Source organism: Polyodon spathula, chromosome 2 (genome assembly GCF_017654505.1).
Source record: "Polyodon spathula isolate WHYD16114869_AA chromosome 2, ASM1765450v1, whole genome shotgun sequence".
Classification (NCBI taxonomy): domain Eukaryota; kingdom Metazoa; phylum Chordata; class Actinopteri; order Acipenseriformes; family Polyodontidae; genus Polyodon; species Polyodon spathula.
In genome coordinates, this window is record NC_054535.1 from 11,079,686 (window position 1) to 11,095,814 (window position 16,129).

At 42.0% G+C, this 16,129-nt stretch overlaps 1 protein-coding gene across 1 annotated transcript; it reads right to left on the reverse strand.

Annotated features, from left to right (window-relative positions):
• Positions 1–236: 236 nt before the first annotated feature.
• Positions 237–11,802, reverse strand: otop1 (otopetrin 1). The gene is made up of 6 exons (XM_041271662.1): positions 10,912–11,802; positions 4,911–5,047; positions 4,017–4,075; positions 3,142–3,269; positions 1,267–2,171; positions 237–1,003 (listed from the first exon to the last, which is right to left on the reverse strand). The coding sequence occupies exons 1-6, from the start codon at positions 11,252–11,254 to the stop codon at positions 833–835; spliced, it is 1,743 nt and encodes a 580-aa protein (XP_041127596.1). The 5' UTR covers positions 11,255–11,802; the 3' UTR covers positions 237–832.
• Between the last annotated feature and the right edge of the window lie 4,327 nt (positions 11,803–16,129).

Here is a 16,129-nt window from a genome sequence, read left to right on the forward strand (position 1 = left end):
AAGAAAAATCAAGTGTAACTAATATTTTTTACTGGTTTTATGTTTTCATGTTAGAAACCTCTATTCCAAGAAGGTTGCATTGTTCGTTGTTTTGTTACCCCAACAATGCAAACTCTTTTGACACCATTGGTGAATAATCGTGTATCTTATGCAAGCAGGTGACTCACATACCTGCTCTGAGGATACAGATAGTGCATAGTTTAACCAAAAATGGTAACTGTATGTTCTTGGTAAATTTGAACTGATTTTATTACTGCAATAATTTTACAGGACATGTTGTGAAAGTCTACCATATAGCACATGGTAAAACACTGTACAACCCAACCCAATACAGCAGGTTAAAAAGAGCAGCAATTCTACAGGAGAACTGAACCAACAGATTACCACCCCCACATGTGTCTCTGAAGAAACTTTAGCACAGTCTAAATAGTCAGTAAATTCCATATGTAGAAGTTAACTTTTGCAGTAAGGGCTAATTTCATAATGCTACTCTTTTATAAGAACACAGGAAACCGATTTTAATCTTGCATTAAACTTTTCAAATAGTTTGAAATCAACCTTATATCAAAGTGTCACAATGATTGATCATAAATATAGTGAAACAGAAAAAGGAAAATGTCTCCAAACATGCTGGCATTATCTATACAGTTAACCACCCCATATGTTTTACAAAACATAACACATAAAGCAAAAGGATAAGATAAGATATGTTTCCTATTCCAATTATCCATCAAAAACAGATACATTATGGTACAAAATAACATACCTGGGAATATTTAACAGTATAAAATATATAACTAAGTTAACTTCCAGTTTAGTTATCTACGTCATTTTAAACATTTCTAAATACATCTGTAAGTGAAACAACTGAATGCATGCGATAAAACAGATTCAAGGGCATGGCAACGGTGACTATTGTGGTCCAAATTGTATAGCCAAATGTTTCTTCTTCGATTCCATTATCAAACTGGGGACGACAACCAAACGCTGGAAGAATCCACAACTTAAAGACAAAAAAACAAAAGACATGTTACACTTCAGAGAATAATTTTTGTTATCCTGAATGCACCTGCAGGTGCAGTGGGAGTTAGGAAACTCAGTGGGAACTTCAAATCAACTAAATAATATAAACAATAATAATTACACTCCAACTACAGTAAATAAAATTGGTTAACTTAATTTTTGTGGAATCTTTAATTAGATTTCACAAAAAGACATTAGCGTGAATAACATCTCTGTAGCAAGTGTGTGATAAAGCTGTCTTACCGAGATATTGCACAGGAACAGAAATACTGCAATGTTCTTGAGCACTCTTCTCCTGTTGCTGAGTTTTTCCGAGCTTCTTGTGGGCAGTGAACTGGAACCTTCTGGGAGGCTCCTGGTGTGACTATACCCTTGGTTATTATCCACTTGATCATTTTCCAGAGAGACTTTATCCTGATTCTCAAATGCCCTACTGACAATGCCATTGTATGGAGGTGCGAGTGAGAGACTGCTGCCAGCTGACACGTAGTATATCTCTGGTATAGTCTCGACCAAATCCCTCTCGTTGGTGCCCCTCTTCCGATAAAGGGATTCAATAATAAAGAGGTTTTGAATGTACTTCTCAATTATAATTAGTAATGAGTACATAAAGTTTATCCATCTGTATACTGGATGGGTTTTTGTAGCTATAACTGCTAAGATACTGCACCAGGACATGAGCCAAGAACCAATAGCTGTGCCAAACAGCAAGTCAGTGTCTAGTTTTCTGGAGGGGTTCTTGGAATAATCCAGTGGTACGCTGTCAGATCGGAAGATCAGCAGGCCAACAATGCCAGCCAAGCACATAAATAGCAGCATGACAATGCCGTAACAATAAAACATAGTTACAGCTGATTCTCTGGTTTCTACTGAATCTCCCACCTTAATAACATATAGAACTAGCACCACTATGGTACTTGCTAATGCAACTACTCCCAGAATGGGGCCTGCAACAAGGCCATTAGTTCTCATAGCAATGTTTTGGTTTGTTTGGTATTCAGTAGTCAGTCCAATGTTCTTCCACATAACGAAAAGCACAACAGAGACAAAGATGTGATATTCAATGTTGAATGGATACAGGTAGGAAAGACCGTTGGATAAAATGGAGCAAGTGTTGGTGGTACAGTTACAATGGGGTTCCTCCTCACCTGAAAAAGAGAAGATACATAGAAATATGTGAATGTTCTTATTCATTACAAATTGTATGGAATTTGTAATGGACAATCTTGTTGCTTGCTGTGACTTTGCTCTGCTGCTCTAGCAACTTCTTACAAGTCCTGATTTCCGTAAAGATTGCCCAGACGGGCCTGAATTTGATTCTTTCAAGCATTAGTCTTTTCCCATTTTCACAAACACTGTGCTTTCAGGTATATACATAAAAACATGAAATACACTGCAATTGTTAACGTGTCACATTAACCTTTTTGAGAGAAAGTCTATTATAAATATTTGTAGAAAAAATAATAATATAACAAACACACAGAAAAGTAAGGATCCTATTGAAAAATTCCCATGAAATGGTCATAACTAAAGATCTTTATTCTCCAAGTGTCTCAAAATACAATATATTCAATGGACTTGAGAATTAACTTTCATCCCTGAGGGAACTACAAGCTCTGCTCAAGTGTGACTGCTTTATCCTCTTTTATAACTATAAAGGCAAAAACAGCGTCTGCCAGATAATTCATACTAAATTATCTAAAACCAAAAATGAGCATAGTTTAGGGGGGGCCTCTGACAGAATGGTTTGTAAACGTGAATTTGTTTCAGGTGTTTTAAAAAAAAAAAAAGGGTTATTTCTTTATTAGACCATGCCAAGAATACAACTTACAAAGAGCAAAGTATAATACACAGCTGTGACCTATAATACAGAAATCAAAGTCATGAGACCCTAATATGGGAACTATATTGAGATATGGGGCCATTTTCAGAGTGCATTAACATGTTAAATACATCAGTAAGGTGCTTTGTGACATTTTTAAATTGTAAAAGGATTTGACAAAAAATACGTCATATGGTGCAATAGTCGCATGCTGGAAAATCTAAGAGTTTATCTTATTTGTTAAGAAAGTAATTTGTTGGCGTATTATCATCTGTAATACTGCAGGTGCTTCTTACCCCCTGTTATGTTTGTATTGCCAAGATCCAACAATCTTTTGTGTGTATCAAAAAAATGTTTTGCTTCTGATATCACTCCATTACACCATAAAAGCAAGTTTGTGAAGACTGCATGGATCACTCCAAACCTACAAGACACAGTAATACACACGGTAAATAACCAGCACTCCACAAACACAGTCAAAATATGCAAAGTAATGCATTACATCAGATGCTGTCAATGGCTTTGAATTACAGATGTTTTACTGTTTTGCAATGATTACAATTTAGGCATCGTGCATATTATTGACGGAATATTCAGAAATGTAATATAAAGAAATTTCTAGGCTTGTGATAACTTTTTATAAATAGTATAAACTTTAATGTTACTTAACCTTATTACTATTACTGAAATATAAGTCTGTGTTAAGGTGCTTTACTGTGCGTTCAGGAGCTGTTCTTGTTGCCAGCCACAGACATATATGATATGCTAAATCAAGCAGTATGTTTATATTAGGAAGCACCAGCACCATCTAGTGCACAGTAATGTATTACCAGCAAAACAAAAGGAAACTTGTTGGCAAAGTGGAAGACGTGGGCTGCCTTTACTTCTACAGAGACTTTAGCTGATATTACTCAGGTTACATTTATCTGTGGATGGAAACTGGAACTAAAGAGAAGCTCTTGGAAACTCTCTCTCTCTCTCTCTCTCTCTCTATATATATATATATATATATATATAAACACAGAACACATACTTGCAACAAAATAAAAAAATAAGAGAACAGTAAAATTAGTGTAAAATAATTTCCTCTTTAAAATGTAAACAGATTAAAATAAACTTTTATGGCAAGCCATGCTATTTTAATTTTCATGATTGGCCCGACAGGCATTACCTTGCAAAAGTCGCGAAGGTCTTGATGACATCCTTTAAATGAAACCAAAGAAAATGTACCTATAATAAAAACAGGCAAAAGGTACATCTAAGCAGTTTTATAACAAAAAACAAACATATAGTTTCTGAAAAACTGCCCAGCACTGCAATCAAAATGTGTGTGTGTGTGTGCGTGTGTGCGTGCGTGTGTGTATTTTTGTGCATTAAATAAATATTATTTAACTTGATGCTACCACAATCATAATTTTAGGCCACACAGTTAGTGAATAAAGGGTTTGGTCATTTTAACAATGTTCCAATGCTTTCATATGCAAGACTTGTGTAGCGCCTCTTCCAAATTAAAAAATGAAGAATGATAAACACCATTTAGTTCTACTTTTTTTATTTGTTTCCAAGCAACACAGTGCTTGCAGGTCAACATCTGTCAGATGCAAGCCTGTTTAGTGACTAAACTATATTTTCTATGGTATTAACCATGAACAATAATATACTATACAGGTTAACACAACTGTGTGACACTGCATCTTTAAATACTTTGATTCCCCTCTTAGTTTTGTACTTCAGTCACCTTACAGACTATAGATAGACAGGTAAACTGCTATACCATCTTTAACTGTTGATAATTGTCCCTTTTTCTGTAGCCTAGGGTGATTTTGGAGTCAGTGAGCATTATACGTATTATGGCCACATGTGAGGGGTGGAGATGTGTTCTCAAATGTTAAGGTTCAACGCACAATGACAGGCTAATGTTGTTGATATACTGCACTGGAATTGACATACTGGTGCATAATATTTGCCAAGGAATGAAATGTATCCAGTTCCTAGCTAGGACCACCATAAATGTTCTGAATTGTGTCTGAAGCAGCATAAGAAAAAACAATAGAAACATTCTTACCTGTGATATTGTATGCACCGCATGGATTACAGGATAAACTCCGACAGCTGGTGACAAGCATGCTTTGTACCCAACGTAATATCCTATTTGGAAGCCATCCATAATTATTGAAATAAGTGCAAGCAAAGATAGCCCCCCTAAACAGGAAAGATAAAAAGTGCAAAAATTAACCTCTTATCAATATCATGATTTCAGGCTCAAAATGCTGAGGAACATATGAGATAGTTAAACCAAAACAGCAATGTTGTAATGAGTGCCGTGTGTATCGTTTTCTTCCATAGTTACAATGAAGGTGTGTGGCAATGTTGCCCGCTTCTGAGTGTATTTCAGTGTTATACGTTGCGCGTTGTGTGTTAATGTTGGTGTATATTCATTGGTACATGTGATATAAATGGGTCTGTGGAACACAAGTTGTTTAAAATGTATATTTGTATTTAGGCACTAGGATTGCACAGCACTTCACGTGCAGGTAAAATGTAATAATATGCGAGCATGGGGAATTGCACTTTATTAATTCACGTGCAGTTGTACTGCGACTCCAATTGAATGATTGATTAGCAATCGAGCCTTGGTACAGCTGCATAAAACCAGCATGTTTTCACTCACTCGGGGTTGTGTATTCGGGGAGTGGAGAACAGGATTGGAGACGGAGGTAATAATCAAAGTAATAGTTCAAATATCAGCTAACCATTTTTGTCTGTGTAGTCTGTTTTGTTTGTCTCTTTATTTTGGCGAAAGTGCCGTATCCTGTGTATTGTTTGTCTATTATTAAATGCTGAGCAACACCAATCGCTCAGCTTCAACAAACTCCACCTCTCTACTGTTTATTTGTTGGTTCCTGGTTCTGGTCTGACGTCACCCACTGCAGCCGTCTTTGTGACAAGGTGTTACAAAGCTGTGGTCCTCTAACTCAGCGGTTTTCAGCCGGGGGTACTTCTAAGTGTCATAGGTGAGACGGCCAACTGGCCCCATAATTCCGGGACAGGTTTGTTTTTTCAACTCTCCTCTCTAATCACAAATGAATTGATTTTATTGAACATGTAAAGTGAGTGTGAATTGTGTGAACTGTTGAGAATTGTAATTGTTTCGCTAACTAGTTACCAAAAGCACACACCTGTCCGGATCCAGGAATTACTTCCTGTGAGGATTGTTTCCATCAGTCAGACCTATACAGCTTGCTGATTTGCTGTATTTGTCTGATTTGGGGTGGGACGGTGTAGCAAGAAGAACTACAAAATAAATAGAACGCTAGGTTACTTACTGTAACCCTGGTTCCCTGAAAGAGAAGACGACCAACAATGACATTATGTATGGGATATGCCTGCCCATTGGGTAGGTAAATTGCTGAGCTCTCTATACCAGAGCTGCCGATAGGCCCCTTCCTGGGATGACGCACTCGGTCCCGCCCACCGAGGGATTAAAACCATCATCCTGAGGAAGCCATTTTTCTTTTTCCATTGAACCCATGAGGGAGACCGATGCGACCTTGCTGTTGGTGGTCGCCTTCTCTTTCAGGGAACTGGGGTTATGGTGAGTAACCTAACGTTCCCTTTCAATTCGAAGACGACCACCATGTGACAGACGCTGCTTTGAGAGGGGCTGTCCTAAATTTCATGTTCCGTGACAGACAAAGAGCTGGTCAGACTGACGCAGAGCTCATCCTATCCATATAGCATCTCAATGCCCACACTGGGCAGAGGAAATTCAATCTCTCATCCTCCATTGAAGCAAACGGTGGTGGATGGAAGGACTCTAGTTCTACAGACTGATTAATGTGGAAGGCTGTGATCACCTTGGGGAGGAAAGCAGGGTTAGTGCGCAGAGACATCCTCCCAAATACACACGAACAGCACCTGCAGCTCACTGACCCACTTAGCAGAGGTGATAGCCATGTGAAAGGCTGTCTTCGTAGACAGATACTTCAACCCTATGGAGTATATGGGCTCAAATGGAGACTTCCTGAGAGCCTCCAGTACAAGCGCCTTTAAGAAATCGGGTAGACAAGAAACGCGCACCCAGAGACATCAAATCTATGGGGGCATGACATGCAGAAATAGCCTCTAAATACATCTTCAAAGTGGAAGATGACCTACCAGCATCAAGCAGGTCTTGCAGAAACTGTAAGATAACTGGCATAGGGCAAGAGATTGGGTCACAGCTTCTAGCCGGACACAAGCTTGAAAATACCTCCACCAAAGTACAAAGACCTAGTGAAGTCTGCTCTAGCATTCTGCAAAGAACCCACAACTGCATCTGATAGCCCAAGGGCTAATCAGCGGTTCCTTTCAGGGGCCAGACCCATAGCCAGAACTTGCCCAGTTCCGGGTGCCAAAGAGTGCCTCTCGTCTGACTTAGGAGATCCATGCACAGCGGGATCTCCCAGGGCTGGCCATGAAGCAGCTGGCACAAGGTCGAGAACCAGATTCTCGGGGACAACTAGGAGAAATGACACTGAGTGGACTGCCTAAGCGGTGGAGGGAGTACCACAGGGGGAAGTGTGTCGTCTCCACTGACGCAAAGAGATTGACCTGCACCCTCCCGAATCGTTCCCAAATGTGTTCCACTACCTGAGGGTGGAGTCGCCACTCTGACGGAAGTAGGAGGTTCCCAGTTCACCACTCCGGGAATGTGCGCCGCCCGCAGGGACAGCAAGTTCCTCTGAGCCCACATCAAAACCCTGAAGGCAATGTGATGCATCCCCGGGGACCATAGGCTACCCTGGTGGTTGACATACAGTCCGGACCAACACATGTGTACCTCTTAGCACTAGGAGGAAATAGCGGAGAGCAAGGTAGACCACCACCAGCTCCAGCCTGTTTATATGCAGGGATGTCCTGCAGTCCAACTAGGATCTGCGGACTCCTCTGCCTTCCCAGACTGCCCCCCAACCCAAGTTGAAGGCATCTGTCATCACCACTTGGCGGTTGAAGACCACTCCCATATGTACACCCTCGCACAAGTAAGAGGTCGTCCTCCACCAGTGTCGGGCTGCCGAGCACACGTGAGACACCCTCAGCAGGGGCTCCTGGGACAGTTCATGGAGGACAGTTCATGGAGTCCAGACACCGGGGACGCGGAACTTGCCATCATGGTCCTCTCCAACCTATTCTACCTTACTCAGGCCTGAAAAGCCGCACAAATGCTGCAGGCCACCTCTCCCCCGAGGGCCAAGGTGGCATGCTGGATGCCAAAGCAATGCACACAGAGGGTATGCTTATCCTCCTGAGGGATCTTTGCCTTGCAGGCCATACAGGGGTGGAACCCCGACTTGCCTGACATCAGTTTGGTGTTCTGCATCGGCTGTGCACTGAACACCGCTTGCACTGGCTATAATAAGCGCTCAAGCACTAATTATATAGTACAGCGCCGTGCGTTCACGCACTAGCGCTGTAGCCGAGGGCAACGAACACTGTGCGCACGTGTACCATGCGGCACCGTATGCCCATGCACTAGTGTAGCAGTCAGCACCTAGCACCATGTGCACCGTGCATACTGAGTAACGTGCGCACTGAGTACTGTAAGTACTTTGTGTACTGTGTACCGAACACCACCATGCGTTCTTGCACTAGCGCTCTAGCAGTGGGCACCAGGCACTGTGTGCACCATGTGCTATGCATACCAAGCACCGTGTGCACCGTGTGTACTGAGCACCATGTGCACCGAGTACCGTGCACCACTGTGCATTTGTGCACTAGCACTGTAGCAGTGGGCACCATGCGTACCAAGCACTGTGTGTCTGTGCAGTGATGCTGTAGCGCTGGGCACCATGTGCCGTGTGCAATGAGCACGTTGTGCACCAAGATACAGAAGTACCAAGGGCTATGCGTGCACTGCGGTACCAAAGCATCAAGGGGCAGCTATGCAACTGTGCCTACCCTTACCGCGCGGTCACACAGCTGGTCAGTGCGTAGCATACACCAGGGAGACACAAGAGCCGAAGACGCGTGGGCGAGTTGGAAGCGGACAGCGAAAAATGCGGTAGAAATAGATAGGGGAGAGCACACTGTTCGTTTACAAGGCCTGACTCACCGAGGTGGGTGGGCTGACACAGCCAACGAAGTCTACTCAACAGCAGGAATGTGACAAGGCCTAGCCCCGTGGAGGAAAGCACGGCTGGAGGAGTCACTCGACAGCGGGCATGCGGCAAGGCCTAGCCCATGGAGGAACTGTGCATGCTCAAAAAGGAAATAGACAACCACTTGCAAGGGTAACTGCACAGGCAGTCGCTTACACACGACAGACAGGTAAGAAAGAGTGCCCTATCACGCAAGCGAGGAGTCCACTGAAAGACAGAAAGGCTAAAGGCTGTCTTTTTCAGAGTTGTTGATTCCGGGAAAGCAGCAAGCCAGCTTTCAGCACGAATAAAAGGGAAATGCAAACGACTTGATTCAACTCCAGACGCTCTTTTCTATCAACACACTCAGCTAAAAACATGGCTTCCTTAGGGCCTATCAGCAGCTTTGGTATGGAGAGCTCAGCAATTACCTACCCACTGGGCAGGCATATCCCATGCATAATGTTGTTGGTGGTCGTCTTTGAATTGAAAGGGGAACTTAACCACAAGGTTAAACGAGATAGAGCCTATTTCAATGCAAAATTCTCTATAACTACAGAATTGCACTATTTTGATAGATACTGTTAAGCATATACATTTTCAAGCAATACGATTTTAATGCTATAATGCTCTCTCAATAAAATTGCCATCACAATTAAACACATTTACTGAAGCAGCTCAGACACTTCACACTCATTTTACTTCATTACTTGTATCTTAGTGAATCACAATGTTTCTGTATTTTTTTTAGAAGTATACATGCTCCGGTAAACATACATAATAATCGCAATACTCATACCTTTGACGGTTTTTGTTTTATTTATTAGGCACAGCTGTATTTAGCAATAGCTTCTGGTTGAGTTTGTTTTCAGTGTTTGAAATGGATACATTTCTTGCAAAAGAAAACATCTTCCGAAAGTGCAAAGCGACAGAAAGTTATACAGTCCTTTTGGATATGTGTTGTGTTTGCGTGCTTTTAAAAAAAAAAAGTTTATCATTGTTAGTTTTAAATGGCACACAGACATGTTGAGATGGGAAGTAAATGGTAAAGTGACAAACATTTACAATGTTACTGTTTTAAAAAAAGTTGAAAACCCCTTAGGGGGTTCTTGGTGTTCTACATAGAATTAACCAAACAGGATTTCAGTGATTGGCTCATTGTGACAGCCAGGGGGTTCTAAAGCAGGGCTTCTCAAACTCGGTCCTGCATGGGGACCCCGTGGCTACTGGTTTCCAATTGAGCGCTCAGTTATTTAAACATACCCTTAATTGAACCGATAATTTGCTTAATGAGACCTTTTTACTTGTTTTCCGCTCTAACACTAAGCTATAACACTTGAGTTGCAACTGTTTGAGCTGAAAACAAGTAAAAAGTTCTAATTAAGCAAATGATTAATCAGTAATATAGTTATGCAACTGAGAGCTTGGTTAGAGTGAAAACCAGACACGGGGTTTTCCAGGACTTAGTTTGAGAACGCCTGGTCTAAAACGATCGAATGTTTGGCACTATAAAGTAGTTTACTGGTTTTATTTATTTATTTTAATTTAAGAAGTGTATTATTTACACGTCGTTACATCACATTACTGTGTGCTTAATATTTGCGCACATGTATTTGAAAGTTCTAGTATTGTTTCTTCTTTTTTTCTCTACTAATATTGATGTTTTGTATTGTTGTTTTGATTAATTTTACTACTCATGTTGATGTTTAATTGTTTTAATTAATTTTGTTTTTATTGACTTGTAAAGCACTTTGAATACTATAGTATGGAAGGTGCTATATACATAAATAAACATACTGCTAACCATACATATCACGAAACTAATCATAACGTATAACTAGTAAAGACTTGAAAAATTGTGAAGAACCGATAAAGTTGAAAGACTTAAATCGTATCACTAACTTGCATCATAATATTTAGCGGATTTTATTTGAACGCGTGCTATACCTCTTAACCAGCTTGTCCCAGCATCAGAATCCTTCTCCGACACAAAGCATGTCTGCCTGTCCTTCCTGATGATGTACCACATCATCCAGATGATCTGCAGTAGCATCAGGGTGATGAGAAGAGATAACAGGCACTCTTCCTTTACAGCCGAGCCGCTGTAAGACAACGCCAACATCAGCGATAAACCGACCAGTAGCAAGTTGATTCCATACTGCCCACTTAAGATCTCTGCATTTTTCCTTGGGTAGTCGTCTGTAAAGCTGATTTTGAAGTTGTCAACGTTCTTCTTTTCTTTGTCCGGTGAGGACGCTGAAGAACTTGCGTTATTCTTGTTGAGGTACATAATATCCAAAACCCCGTGCTCTACCACGACAATTGTCTCATCATGTCTTCTAGTTCTTAAAGAGGGCGGAGGGGTGTCAGTTTCCCGCTAAACTAGTTTTGGTAATAGGTTTATACATATGTCATAATTATTACATTATAAAACGTTGGCATGTAAAAAAAAAAAAAAAAAAAAAAAACACTAATACATCATTACATTTGCATTATCAAGTCATAACATATTGTGTTAGCGGCAGGGATGTATGTTCGAAGACTCCTTCAAAACTGCAAACACAACACTGACAAAAAAAAAAAAAACTTTACAGGCACCGAAGAAACCACACTTTCCAAACAGATGGCCGTTTAAATCCTTTGGTATAACCAGAGATGATAAAACTCCTCAAAAGAAGTTTGTGTATTTAAAAAAAAAAAAAATCCTGCTAAATAATGTGTTTTATCTGGTAAGATCCAGCTCCAGTGTGTTGCTTCATAATCAACGGCTTGGTTTAAGACTGAGCAAGTCATGATGATCCTGTACTCCTTTTCTACGATTGCTCCCATCGCATGAAAGGAACTGACCGTTTCCAAAGACAGCCTCGAGTCGAGTTACAAAGATAAAATCTACAATGGGTCTTTATGTTTCTGTCTGTGTGGACAAACACGACACCTTTGATGCGAGCAACCTGTGCTGAGTCATTTGTATCTCATTTGTTATTTTAATTAAAGAGTAAGTAGGGAGTTCCGAGCAATATAGCGTTACACGTCCCCACGTGTTGTAGAAACTGTTTAATAAACATAAGTGTATTTTAAAATTGTTAACATCTGGACAGCTTTTTACACTTATAACTTTAAACTGTGCTTCAAGCAGTGCCTACAATGGTACCACGAAATATTCCTGTCAAGACAGCTGAGGAAGTCAGCACCTCCGGTCACTTTTTCTTTTTTTTAAGTAACCAAAACAATTTCACTGCCAAACAAGAACTACTTTAGATACGTAACGGCTGCAATATAGGATACTGACCTTAGGTTTAGGGTTTCGGTGTTGGGAGAGGATTATTAATTGTTTTATTAACAATGATATGATAGCCAATCAGAGTGCAGTGTCCTGACAGGAACGTTCGCTGATACCTTTGTAAGGGCAGGTGTTTCAAAATTCTTTTCAAAATGGCCGCTTAATGCACCGGGATTTCTGTTAGTTTTCATTCAACTGAGTTCTCAATTACCTAATCAAGCCCTTAATTAAACTAATAGGTATGGGGAGTAGCCCACACTGCCACATTGCATATGTCCTTGAGAGATGCACCCTGGAATAACGTCCACAAAGTTGCCATACTCCTGGTGGAATGAACTTTTCAGGAGGGGTCAAATTGGCCAGCACATAGGCAGTCCTGACGGTGTCTGTTCTCCTTGAGAGGAGGGCCGTTGCCTAGTTTGTCACCCCAGGCAGTGTGCTGCCTTCAGCGAGAGGAGGTTCTCGTGAGCTCAGAGCAAAAGCTTGCAGGCCACACGATGGAGACTGGGTAACGTGAGGCCATCCTGGTGGTTGATGTAAGCCACCACTGTTGTGTTGTCTGTAGAGTAAAGCATGTCTCCCTCGAACCTCCTGCAAAAAAATAAATAAATTGCAAGGCCAGGTAATCTGCCTGCAGTTCCAAAACATTGATGTGGACACCCTGCTAAGGGGGTTCAACACACCTTGCACACCCCGAACATTCCACACAGAGCCTCAACCCAGGTTGGACATGTCCGTGGTGATAACCTCCCTTCTAGTGACACTGCCCATCGCTATGCCTAGGCGTAAATAGGCTAGCTGTTTCCATCAAGAGAGTGCCTTTAAAAAGTGGTGTTACACAGTCAATAGGCGTCTCAGTTCAACGTGGGCTGAAAATACCCTGTTGTTGAACCAGGCCTGACAGGGTGCAGGTGCAGGAGACCCAATGGAAGGGTCTAGGAAGTTGCTGTCATCAAGCCCAGAAGTTTCTGGAACGTCACTACCGTGAGCGCTCTGTTGAGCTGAAATAGCTCCAAGCAGGCAGCTATTCTCTACACTCTGTCGTCCGACAGAGTGGCCAGCATGGCCCTGAGTCCAAGCACACTCCGAGATAGGAGGCTGTCTGGGAAGGTGTGAGCTGACTCTTCGCATGATTCACTGTAAGGCCCAACCGTTGAAGGTGTTTTTTGTTCAGTTCAGTGTGGGCCTCTGCCTGTGCTGGAGACTGGGCACAAATGAGCCAGTCGTCCAGATATTTGAGTACTCTGATGCCTTTGAGTCTCAGTGGGGCCAAGATATCTTCCATGTACAGTGAAAAGACACGGGAAGCTAAGCAGAGGCCAAATGGCAAGACATGATATATTGTTCCCTGAAGGGCGAAAAGCAGGTACTTCCTGTGCGCTGGTTTTATGGGGATGTGGAAATAGGCATCTTTGAGGTACAGCATGGTCTGGCCTAATTGACTGCAGCAGGGCAGCCAGGTTTCTACCTCTAGCTACGTTAAGCTTGGACACATGGAACAGGTTCTTGTTAATCAGGTGCAGCTCCTACAGCTGTTGTGGTTAGGGCCTGTGTTTCACAGAAAGGGACCGCAGCAGATGCGACTGTCAGGCTGCAAGACGCTGTTATAATACTGCACTGGCTGAATAAGTGCTCTTGAGGATCACCTCAGAGACCTGGCACTGCTTGTTATGGCAGGCAGTGTCCTTAGAAAAGAGTGCTAAATTAGGCATCTGGACCAAGGCAGCAATAGAAGCCTCAATCGGCAGAAAATGCTGTTGCCGGACGGTTCCAGGAAGACTGAATTTCATAAAGAAAATGCTGGTGAATTGGGAGGGGGTGTGGGTGGGATATGGAAGAGGTGGTAGGCTTATTTTAGGCCAAGGGACTTGCAATATTGCAGTGACCCTTTTGATTAACGGTATAAGGTCTGCCGACAGGGAGAGCTTGACCACAGGAGATGTGATGTCGGACTCAATGTCCTCAGACGGGATCGCCAGCCTGTTCGCCCACCTCATCAGAGGTGGCGATGGACAGTATGTCCTCCTGTGGCCAATCTGACCTCACAGCCCAGGGTCTACTTTCCCGGGTACGTCGTCCTCTCTCTGTTGGCACAGAGCCATGGGGGGAGGATGCAGCACCTCTCTAACAAAGGGTGATGGGGAAGAGCGCTGAGCAGGAGTAAGGGATGCAAAGCTGGATAGCCACTTCTAAAGCATGCGCTTGGAAAAAGTGGCATAAAACTAGCAGAAGCTGCGATTAGCTTCCTTAGCGTGCACTGGCCCCAGACAAGAAGAGCATCTGCCGTGCTTGTCATCAATCACAGGGATAGAACCCGGGCATGAGACAAGGAGAAGGCAATGCAATGTACAGTATAGGGCTGTACAGCTGTTGCCTCAATCTCCTTATAGATATCGATCGAGCAGGTCAAAACCTGAGCGGGTCCTGCTTGATACCGGACCGGTGACTTGAGCACCAGTCAGTAGCGGTCTGGAGCCAGATTGATAACTGACAGAGTGGGTTGGTGACCTCTGTACCGGTTCGGTACAGGCCCACAGGTTTGCAGTCACCGTGGGTGGAAACATACTGAGCACCACGCTAGAGACCTAATGCAGTATCTGTAAAAAATTAGTAAAATAAAATAAAATAAAAAAAATAGAGGACACAAACACAAAACACTTTCTCAACAAAACACAATAATTATACAATTACATTAAAAAAAACAAAAACAAAAACAACTTAAAATAAGCTCCAGCCGGCGCTATGCAGGCTAGGGGGAGAGCACATAGTCAGCCGACTTATGTTGCTGGATCTCTAGGAAGGAGCTCAAGGCCATGGTTGGACGTAATTTTGTTGGTTGTAGTGCCAGCAAAATGCGTAATTAACAAAAACTATTACAGCAATAAGTTAAAATATGACATATAATTTGTTTTAGCCTCTCGGCTTAGCCTTGTAGCATTCCAGTCGTTCTGTAATCTTGCCCTTGCTACGGCTTTGGTGCACTCACCCAAACAGTAATGGTTACATTGTGTACTCGAAAGGGAACATTAGGTTATTGTTATAACCGTGGTTCCCTAAAATAGAAATGTAACAATGATTGCAGCAGACTTGAAAGAAAAATGGTAGAGAGCTCTGTGAGCACAGTGCCTTTACACCCTCGGGGGCTGGCCACAACTGTGGGCCAGGACTGCGTCACTGGCTCAGAGAGCAGCTTTGGTATACAATATTCAGGTTTTGGGTCTTTAGCAAGTAAATACCTATAGGGTAATGTTAAAATTTGTACTTGAAAGGGAAATTACAGGTATGTTATTTAAATTGTTGTCGCAACATGTATCACTTTTTTCGGAACCCTACTACTTACTCCTTAAAGCCCACTTAGAACGTTATACAGAATATTAGTTTGGAATAACTGAACTAATGGCAAATCCTTGACAATAACTGGGTTCCTGACAGTGTTGTTATAAAATCCACCACATACAGAGTAGATATTTTAACTGCATAGGCTTATCACACATGCCTTTCAAGTATGTATTCTTGTGTATCACCAGTTCATGAATGAATACACATTACTTGGGATGGTTTACACCTGACCCTTCATAGTAAACACTATGGATCTTTAACTTTAAAATGCCACTATCCAGAAAAGTCACCTGGGTGTTATGAATTGCAGCATATGGTTCTTTAGTACTTTCGCTGTAATGCTTATTGTGTTGTATAACTGACCATTCTATTTCTTAGTCTCCTATACTGAACATCAGAGTCATCAGTGGGCACTGATAAATAAAACCATTAGGGGTTCAAAACAAGATTAAAAATACAATAGGCTTTGGAACATGTTATGGCCCATAGCTCGGAACACTGGCTTGAGCAACATACAACCTGGCTTGAACCTTCAGGCTTACCTGG